Source organism: Salvelinus sp. IW2-2015, linkage group LG16 (assembly GCF_002910315.2).
Source record: "Salvelinus sp. IW2-2015 linkage group LG16, ASM291031v2, whole genome shotgun sequence".
Lineage (NCBI taxonomy): Eukaryota > Metazoa > Chordata > Actinopteri > Salmoniformes > Salmonidae > Salvelinus > Salvelinus sp. IW2-2015.
The window spans coordinates 11,716,641-11,727,487 of record NC_036856.1 but is presented as its reverse complement, the minus strand read 5'-3'; the positions used below and the strand labels follow the sequence as shown (position 1 = coordinate 11,727,487).

Sequence of the window (10,847 nt, the reverse complement as noted above, 5' to 3'; positions counted from 1 at the left end):
CTTACAATGATGGCAAAAAACAACATTTGAGAMTGCACTGACCCTGGCGCTAGAGGGGGTACAGCTGGACGTTGAATGTTTGAAGGGGCACGGGACTATAAAAAGTTTGGGAACCACTGCTCTAGACAATTGAGATGCATCTCAGATTTGGACTGGAAGGACCAAAACAGTTGATATGAGTTGATATGGTTAACAGTGTCAAAACAATCTCCAGCCACTATCCCTACAGTGTTTGCAGATCTGAAGTTACCCAGATAAGTGTTAGCAATATGGTAATGGCTCCGCCTAGGCATCCAATAGCTTTCCCCATATTGCTTACACCTATCCAGTTCCTCCATATCTACAAACACTGAAGAAGTACAGTAGCGGCTAGTGGATGTTTTCAGACTCGTGACCCCTACATGGGGGTCTCACTGTTGCGATGCTTCACTGAGTCGTTTTTCTGGCAGATGAGCTGGTAGGGCTTCTCATTCTCTTCAATCACTGAGTTGCCCACCTCAACATCCTGGCTCTGCAACTCCTGGCGAGACAGGTGCTCCACGATGCCTGCCCCGATAGAGTCCCCCAGCACGTTGGTGGTGGTCCTTAAGCGATCCCTGCACAGGTACACCCACATTATATAGTGCACGCACAAACACACACATTGACTCTGAACTGGTACCCCCTGTATATAGCTCCGCTATTGTTATTTACTGCTGCTCTTTAATTATTTGTTTTTCTTATCTCTTACTTATTTTTATTTTTTTCTTAGGTATTTTCTTAAAACGGTATTGTTGGTTAAGGGCTTGTAAGTAAGCATTTCACTGTAAGGTCTACACCTGTTGTATTCGGTGCATGTGACAAATGCAAATTGATTTGATTTGCACACGCACACACATACATACATACATACATACATACATACATACATACATACATACACACACGCTTTGTCAGGGTCTCAACCCCTGCTAAGCCACACAAAAACACAAGGCAGTCTTTGGGGTAATCCACCCACAAGTAATCAACCCAAAATGTATTCAAATGGTTTCCAACCACAATACAAGACCACAGCACAAAATTAGATAGGGCTATTTGTAAACTTCATTAATTACAATAATCTGATGTGCATAATGCATCAATAACCTGTTCTAGTGGGGTGGCGGCCTCAAAGTGACATTTAGGCAGACTTACAGGAACCAATCCACAGCGATGATCAGCGTTATGTCCTCTGTGGGCAGTCCCACCGATGTCAATACAATTACCATGGTAACCAGACCAGCCTGTGGGATGCCTGCTGCGCCGATGCTGGCAGCTGTTGCTGTGATACTGTGGAGGAGGTGGCGACAGCGCCATTTAATAACAGAGACAAACACACACACACATTGGGGAGTGATATGAATATAGAGAAGTATAAATCAACACTCCACGGTAGAGGTTAACCCTCTTGGTAGTGAAGTCAAWAGAAGAAAGTCAATAACATGGAGGAGTTCGGCAAAGACCACAAAATCAATCTCATCAAGACCAAGAAAAGTCTTTGTTATTTTCTCTCCTTCAACTAATGTGGACATAAAATTAGCTGATATAGCCTTTACAAGTATTTTACTGTAAGATTAGTTCACATTAACATGACTTAATAGGTCTGATAGTTGAAGGGCAATGGAGGCCTTGCAGGTTGAATCAAGGACTTTTTAACTGACCACCCACAAAGGGTTCTCATGAATAGGGCCCTCTCTGATGAACTGGCACTGAATGCAGGGGCACCCCAGGGGTGTGTCCTTTCACCGTTGTTGTTCTCTATCTACACTAGTGAGATGAAAATCCAAGGAAACAATGTGAGCCTTTTCAAGTATGCGGATGACATGGCTCTGGTGAGACTATTTTTCAAAGATGCTAAATCAGATGGGGACAGCTATTTTAAACAGGCCAACAACTTTCAATAAAGGTGCCGGTCAAGTACCCTCCACATCAGTGTGGACAAGACAAAGGAGCTGATCATCAATGGTAACAACCTTCCAATGTCCCAAACACTCTCTCTGAATGACCAACCAGTGGAGGTGGTTYAGTGTTTCAAATACTTAGGGACACAAATTGATGACAAGCTGAGCTTTACAGAGAATGCAGCGTATTMTTTTTAAAGCAAGCCAACGCCTGTTTTTAATCAGGAAATTGAAAGGGGTTTGGGGTCAGCCAGGTTGTGGAGAGGGTGTACAGCAATCTGGTGGAGAGCTTCTTCACGTTCAATATGACTTTCAGTCTGGTATGGCAATACGTTCAGTCTGGTATGGTAATCTGAGCGTGAGGAGCAAAAGCAAACTGACCAGAATAGTAAACACAGCCAGAAAAGTAACTGGTCAACCACAGGCACATTTGAGCAGTCTGTCCACAAGGCAACCAAAAGGAAGCCACTGGCTGTCGTTGGCAACACCTCCCACCCTCTACACCCTCAGTTTGAGAGGCTTCCCTCTGGCCGGCGCTTCAGAATGCCCATAGCCAAGAACAATGTGTTTAAACATTAATTAGTTGATTGTGCTGTTGGACTACTAAATGCAACATAAATTGTATCGGTATATACACGTATCTATTTATCTATTTAACAGTGCAGTTGGGGCAGCGGTCAGCTGTGAGTGAATCTATCAGTGTCCTCTATGTTACTAGTGTATGCAGTATGATGGACTGACTGGTTTAAATGTGTGTGATGTGAGAATGTACAGTTGAAGTCGGAAGTTTACATACACCTTAGCCAAATACATTTAAACTCAGTTTTTCACAATTCCTGACATTTAATCCTGTCTTAGGTCAGTTAGGATCACCACTTTATTTTAAGAATGTGAAATGTCTAAATAATAGTAGAGAGAATGATTTATTTCAGATGTTATTTCTTTCATCACACTCCCAGTGGGTCAGAAGTTTACATACACTCAATTAGTACTTGGTAGCATTGCCTTAAAATTGTTTAACTATGGGTCAAATGTTCCACACAATAAGCTTCCACACAATAAGTAGAGGTGAATTTTGGCCCATTACTCCTGACAGAGCTGGTGTAACTGAGTCAGGTCTTTCGGATTGAGTTCAGGGCTTTGTGATGGCCACTCCAATACCTTGACTTTGTTGTCCTTAAGCCATTTTGCCACAACTTTGGAAGTATGCTTGGGGTCATAGTCCATTTGGAAGACCCATTTGTGACCAAGCTTTAACTTCCTGACTGATGTCTTGAGATGTTGCTTCAATATATCCACATCATTTTCCATCCTCATGATGCCATCTAMTTTGTGAAGTGCACCAGTCCCTCCTGCAGKAAAGCACCCCCACAACATGATGCTGCCACCCCCGTGCTTCACGGTTGGGATGGTGTTCTTCGGCTTGCAAGCCTCCCCCTTTTTCCTCCAAACATAATGATGGTCATTATGGCCAAACAGTTCTATTTTTGTTTCATTAGACCAGAGGACATTTCTCTAAAAAGTACGATCTTTGTCCCCATGTGCAGTTGCAAACCATGGTCTTGCTTTTTTATGGCGGTTTTGGAGCAGTGGCTTCTTCCTTGCTGAGCGGCCTTTCAGGTTATGTCGATATAGGTCCTGTTTACTGTAGTTATTGATACTTTTGTACCTGTTTCCTCCAGCATCTTCACAAGGTCCTTTGCTGTTGTTCTTGGATAGATTTGCACTTTTCGCACCAAAGTACGTTCATCTCTAGGAGACAGAACGCGTCTCCTTCCTGAGCGGTATGATGGCTATGTGATCCCATGGTGTTTATACTTGCGTACTATTGTTTGTACAGATGAATGTGGTACCTTCATGCGTTTGGAAATTGCTCCCAAAGATGAACCAGACTTGTGGAGGTCTACAATTTCTTTTCTGAGGTCTTGGCTGATTTCTTTTGATTTTCCAATGATGTCAAGCAAAGAGGTACCGAGTTTGAAGGTAGGCCTTGAAATACATCCACAGGTACACCTCCAATTGACTCAAATTATGTCAATTAGCCTATCAGAAGCTTCTAAAGCCATGACATAATTTTCTGGACTTTTCCAAGCTGTTTAAAGGTAGTCAACTTAGTGTATGTAAACTTCTGAACCACTGGAATTGTGATAGAGTGAAATATAAGTTAAATAATCTGTCTGTAAACAATTGTTGGAAAAATTACTTGTGTCATGCACAAAGTAGATGTCGTAACCGACTTGCCAAAACTATAGTTGTTAAACAAGAAATTTGTGGAGTGGTTGAAAAACAAGTTTTAATGACTCCAACCAAAGTGTATGTAAACTTCCGACTTAAACTGTATGTGTGTGTGTGTGATCCTTTTAATGTAAAGTGATGCCAAAGATAAATGTCCATCTGGATGGACAATACAGTTTTATTCTATTCTATAGCACATTGATAGCATTGTGCCTTATCAGATCGTGTCTTTAGACTGACCTGATGGTGAGGATCTGGCCAAAGTTGAGTTCCATGTCGTTGACTTGGGCGATGAAGATGGCTGCCACGGCTTCGTAGAGGGCAGTGCCATCCATGTTGATGGTGGCACCCACGGGCAGGATGAAGCGTGTCACTCTCTTGTCCACACGGTTGTTCTCCTCCAGACAGCGGAAGGTGATGGGCAGGGTGGCAGAGCTATGGCAGGAGTGGTAGATAATGGAAGACCTTGTGAGATCATAATAGTCCGAACAACAACTAGAGGATGTCCCCAGGGAAATGAATTAGCCTGACCCTGAATCAGTTCATMAGTTCATACATCCACCTAGAGGAATTGCAAAATCAGTTTATGTACCCACCCTGAATCAGTTCATACACCCACCTAGAGGATGTTCCCAGTGCTGTGATGAGGGCCTGCAGAAGGCCAGCCATGAAAGTGTAGGGGTTCTTCCTGGTGACCAGGAAGTAGAGCAGTGGCAGGACAAACAAGCCGTGGATGAGCAGACCCACGATGACAGACACCGTGTACATCCCTAGCTGACCTCCCACCTCGGCCAGATTCTTCATCTCCACGATCTTAGCTGCTATGAGGAACAGGATGCCAACTGGAGCATACCTGACAGAGAGAGACAGAGAGAAAGACAGAGATAGTTTACACTCTCACCTATTACAACAATTCCACCAAAAGCAACTGTTTCGAGAGATATACTGTATGTGAGAAGTAATGGTAGGGGCACGTTAGAGTTCATTAGCATGTTACTTTGTGAACACTAATCTGACTACTGACCAGATGATGATGGCCACCAGGCGCATGATGGCTTCGTTGAGGCAGTCGAAAAAGTCCCTGAGGGCCTGTCCTTGCTGCTTCATGCTGCCGATGACCAGGCCGAAGCACATGGAGAACACCACCAGACCCAGGGCGTTCACCCCGTTAGAGGAACCAGACACGGGGATCATCTCTACCACTGTCTCCTGGAGCAGGAGGAGAACAGCCATCCATATAATATTTACATTTTTCCAAAGTAACAGTAGCTCTTTTCTCCCCCAAAGGACTTTGGGGTAAGTCACCCCATTCACCACTAATATGTATCACCCACCTGGATGGTCTGCAGCACTCTGCTCATGTTAACAGCCAAGGCAGCCTCTGTAGCGTTGAGGGAGTCAGTCAGACTGAGGGCAACAGTCACGTTCTTTGTGTGGATGGTCTTCTTGTAMACCGTTTTGTACTGATATATAACACATATTTTGTTGTAAAAAAAAATCTCCCGTAGCAGTGTAAAGTATCAGTCCTCAAAAATATACTGTAATGGTGAGTGAACATTTTAACTCAGTGTATTGGGAATCGGCAACATGATCAATCATGTTGAAGTGAATTCCCTTACCTGCTTGAAACAGGCTTCCACCAAATTAGGAGGGAACATGTTCCTGAAAGATAAACAATGGTAAKGTTTTTTTCCTTCAGCATCTATCACAGTGAATAAAGGCCAATAAATGATTCATACCGCATATTGACACCGTAATTTAGATCATACAGTAGTTTACTCACCTGATGAGATCCAGGAAGGCGTCAGCTGCTTGTACCGGCTCTATGGTACCGCTAGAGGCCACTGGGCTGTCCCTATGGCCTTTCCCTGGTTTGATGACGATCACAATGACTATGCCTATGAAGACAGCGATGAGGGTGGTCACCATGTAATAACCCACAGCCCGCATTCCCATCTTCCCAGACGCTTTGCTGTCCAGAGAGGAAATACCTGCAAGACAAGACAAAGTTCATTCCTTTCTCATGAACACTCTAGGTACTTCCGCTGTACCAACTCACTTTGAAACTCAACATTGCAAGAAGTAGTATTAGGGTTAAGAACAGTAGCTTAGTATGGAAAATAGTAGCTTGCAGGAGGGGTGAGCGATCACCATAATATGACAATCATTTTGAGTTTGAGAAAAGCAATACATACATGCAAATAATGACCCTAATAAAGCAGAACTCCTGTGACCAGCTACCTGTGACCAGGCTGGAGACGATGAGAGGCAGAACCAGCATCTGCAACATCCTCATCAGCAGCTCTCCAGGGAAGGCAAAGTACTTGATCTCCCTGAGGGTCAGGTTGTGGGGCCGCAGGGCGAAACCCAGCATGACACCTGGACACACACACAGGGGACATGATTTCAAGGCTGGTGCGTTGATGAAGAATACTGTATTTCAAGTCATCTCGACACAGACTTCTTTACCTAGGGCTACAGCTCATATACCTGTGTAATTATAATAATACTGCAGTTATTATTGTTTTTTTAATTAAAATTGTATTAACTATCAACAAACTACCCATAACCTTAGCCTTAACCCTTAACCCCACCTTAAGCTTTGCCCTAAACCTAGAAAGACAGTAAGCGAGTATCTCGTCTACTTGCCCAGAGCCACTGCTGAGATGGTGAGGAGGACAAAGAGGTTGCGTCTCAGGAAGCCCTTGACGCTCTCCTTAGTGATGGTGCTCATCCTGTCCTTGGTGCTGGCCGCTCTCTTCTGCATGGCCCTATGTAGCCGCCGCCAGAGGCCTCGATTGGGGAGGGGGGGCTTGTCAGCGTCCTCGTTCAGGAAAAGGCTGCCAGTGTTGGGGGGCTTCTCATTCACAATCAGCTCCAGCACCTGGTCCAGGAGGCAGGTTTCGTGGGAAACTGGAGGAGAGAAAAAGCCCCGCCTTATCTCAGCTCATTGGTCACCATAGCAACACCCAGGTGTAGCACGCGCTCCAGCAGGTACATTGCACTGGTCATCCCCAAAGCCAACACTTCCTTTGGCCGCCTTTCATTCCAGTTCTCTACTGCCAATGACTGGAACGAATTGCTTTAAGAATCAGCTGTCTGAGCAGCTTACCGATCACTGTACCTGCACACAGCCAATCTGTAAATAGCACACCCGACTACCTCATCCCCATATTATTACTTACCCTCTTGCTCTTTTGCACCCCAGTATCTCTACTTGCACATAATCATCTGCACATCTATCACTCCAGTATTAATGATAAATTGTAATTATTTTCGCCTCTAGGGCCTATTTATTGCCTACCTCATTACTCTTCTACATCTGCACACACTGTACGTAGATTTTTCTATTTTTCTTTTTTTCTTTTGTGTTATTGACTGTACGTTTGTTTATGTGTAACTCTGTATTGTTGTTTTTGTCGCACTGCTTTGCTTTATCTTGGCCAGGTCGCAGTTGTAAATGAGAACTTGTCTCAAATTGTAAGGGGTGCGTAATCGGTGACAGGGAAGTCAGACGCAGGATAGCAGAACTTGGTAATAGCCGGAGCAGTTTAATAGCAAAACCCACGGCGTAAAAATAACAAGAATAATTGGGTACAAAACCCGTCGCGCACCAAACAACACGTGCACAAGCACACAAAGACATGGGGGGAACAGAGGGTTAAATACACAACAAATGATTGAGGGAATTGGAACCAGGTGTGAGGAAAAACAAGACAAAACACATGGAAAATTAAAAGTGGATCGATGATGGCTAGAAGACCGGCGACGCCGACCGCCGAGCGCCGCCCGAACAAGGAGAGGACCCGACTTCGGTGGAAGTCGTGACACAAATGGCCTAGCTCGTTAAATAAAGYTGAAATAAAATAAAAAATAAAAAGAGAAGATGGAGACTATAAGCATTATGTTATAATGCAGTGAATAAACAGTGTGTATGAAGTGCACAGGAGCTCTTGATAGAGGAGTTGATTGGAAATATTGATCAAAGACCAAGGTGCAGCGTGGTAGGCGAACATCTTACTTTTATTTAAAATGAACACCAAAACCAACACAATACAAAACGAACGTAAAGTTCTGCAGGCTATACAGCAACTAGGGCTGATGCCCTTCCAGATCTTTCTCTGAATGGCCTTTATATCTCTACAGCTTCCCCCAAGGATCAACACTAACTAGAGGTGACCAGTGGCAACATGGTCCACAGGAAATGTCCTCCTATTCTGTCTTACTGCCCATTGATCCTCTTTGTTCATTGTTTTGCTCTGCTCTGTCTATAAATGTTCACAATGCAATCCATCCATCCATCCATCCATCGTGGAGAGGACTGTTGAATGACCCTTGCTCCATATCTATCATTTAGCTTGGTGTCAGTAGCATAATACTTCCCGCACTGTAGAAAACAGTGTCTCTGTTTTAACGAATCAGCGGATCAAGTCATCTGGGCGGCAGGTAGCCTAGTTGGTTAGAGTGTTGGACTAGTAACCGAAAGGTTGCAAGATCGAAATCCCAGAGCTGACAGGGGACCCTGAACAAGGCATTTAACCCACTGTTCCTAGGCCGTCATTGAAAATAAGAATTTGTTCTTAACTGACTTGCCTTAGTTAAATAAAGGTAAAATAAAAAACAAAAAAATCCATTGTGATACTTACCTTGATTGAAACGTACTAACACTGTTTTACAATGAATCATAAAGCCACAAATAACAGTGAATGGGGTTCTATTCAGTCTCACATAGTAGGCTTAATTGATGTGGGCATTGTGTGCTTCAATAAGTGGATAAAATGACGGAATTCTCCATGCAGTTATTATTCAAATGGATGGCCACTTGTGAATCCTTTCACAAATCTATTCATTAGAAACAGAAAAGCATTATTGTGCTGCCTATACAGTGTGCAAGCTATGTCAATGAATGCCCTCCAGAAGAATGAAATGGGCCAGGTCCAAATCATATCATATACGTAACTGATCCCAGGAAATGTACCTATTACGTACCTTAATAATCGACCTTTACTCCCAAAGGGGTGAATTCAGGCAGCATACAGGCATTACTGTACACTCAATGAAGATCCAACCACATTGGCAGCTCTGTAGTCAACATTATATTTCTATTGGCAAAGTTCTTTATGTTTCTTTATGCGTGTCCTCCCTGGCAAGCTGGCAGGCTGGCAAGCGTTGCCAGTCCTGGTTCAGACGCTCAGCAGTATGGTATTAAAGTTGCATACATTTCTGACTAGATGAGTCGTACAGGTAACCTACATTGGCCTGGTCCCAGATCTGTCTGAGATATAGCCAACTCCTCTGGGAAGAATTGTCATGCCATGTATGGAGAAGTTGGGTAAAAAACACATTCAGATCTGGGACTAGGCTAGCATAGACATGACCCCATTTTGTTAGAGGAGATAGTATTTCACGCCTAACAAGAAAGCCTTGAGCCTCTTCCAACTATCCTGCAAAAATATGCAGGAACACAGAGTACTAAAAGTCATTATACAGTATAATTCTACCGACAGAAACAAATCAAAGCTTTTCTAAGCAAGTTTTGGAAACAAAGAAGCAAAATCACTGTGGGAGATCAAACAGCTCAGTTTCTCAGAGACACAAAGTTTTTGCAGAAAATATAATCTGGTCCCTTTTAGCTACACAACTTAATCTCCCACTTGTGGACCCTTTTTCCAAGCGGACTCTATCTGCCTTACCTTTAGCATACTCTTTAAGCGTTATAGCATACTCACCACTCATGGTTTAGTTTAGGGATTCCCTTCGAACAGTCCAAAGCCTAGATAAAACTGATAACATGTACTGTCCAGAGACTCAGGGCCAGAGTGACTGGAGGTGACACTTCACTAATCTGAAGTAGTCAGACATGAAAAGGTCTGTCATCTCGTCTGTTGATCTGACCCTTTCACACGCTGCTTTGCCCTCCCGTTCTTAGGCAAGCCCAAGGGCACGGCACCCACGCACGGCCACGCACGCACGCACGCCACGGCAACGGCAGCACGCACCACCACGGCACGCACGCCACACAACACACACACCAACCACACAACACACAACCCACCAACACACACAACAACACAACAACAACCAACAACAACACCACACACACACACACACACAGCAGAACACCACTACAAAGCCCTGGAACAACAGCAGGTACAGTTTAACCGCAACCTACCCTACCCCTTTCCCACTGTCCTAGCCAACATTAGTATCCCCGGCAGTCTCAGGGCTGGAAATAGCAATACATAATACATAACAAAGCAAACTCATTTAAAAAAATTTGGTCCTCCACATATTTGTTAATTCATATAAATACTATTTTTGTTGGTGCACAATGCATCAACACCACTGACACTACTCTACCATGGGCGTGGTGATAACCCAGCAGAGCAGAATCCTTACAACTAGCCGTAATCCTAATAAATGGTTAACAGACATACTGACTGAGCATCAGCAAGTGAGTTGTCAGTGTCAGCTGTGGGAGCTCTTTTTTTTCCCCTTTTCAATGCTGGAGGAAATTAGCTGTTGTCGTTGTCTTTTTTTCTCCAAACACTGACTGACAACAAATCTGGACAATTAATAAGTTATCATTTAAATGTATATCCTATTTAATCACTGTTAATAAAATAGGCAAAGAGAAAGATACCCTGTTTCTGATGCTTCCTTTCTTGTCTTCACGGATTAAGATGGTCTACA

The 10,847-nt window shown here is 43.7% G+C and overlaps 1 protein-coding gene across 1 annotated transcript; it reads right to left on the bottom strand.

The window, feature by feature from the left end:
* Positions 1-9,974, bottom strand: LOC111976120 (excitatory amino acid transporter 1-like). The gene is made up of 11 exons (XM_024004876.3): positions 9,884-9,974; positions 6,804-7,067; positions 6,396-6,533; positions 5,938-6,145; positions 5,774-5,816; positions 5,489-5,617; positions 5,179-5,363; positions 4,774-5,007; positions 4,395-4,589; positions 1,174-1,308; positions 1-596 (listed from the first exon to the last, which is right to left on the bottom strand). Exons 1-11 carry the CDS (start codon positions 9,888-9,890, stop codon positions 398-400), a joined length of 1,737 nt encoding a protein of 578 aa, XP_023860644.1. The 5' UTR covers positions 9,891-9,974; the 3' UTR covers positions 1-397.
* Between the last annotated feature and the right edge of the window lie 873 nt (positions 9,975-10,847).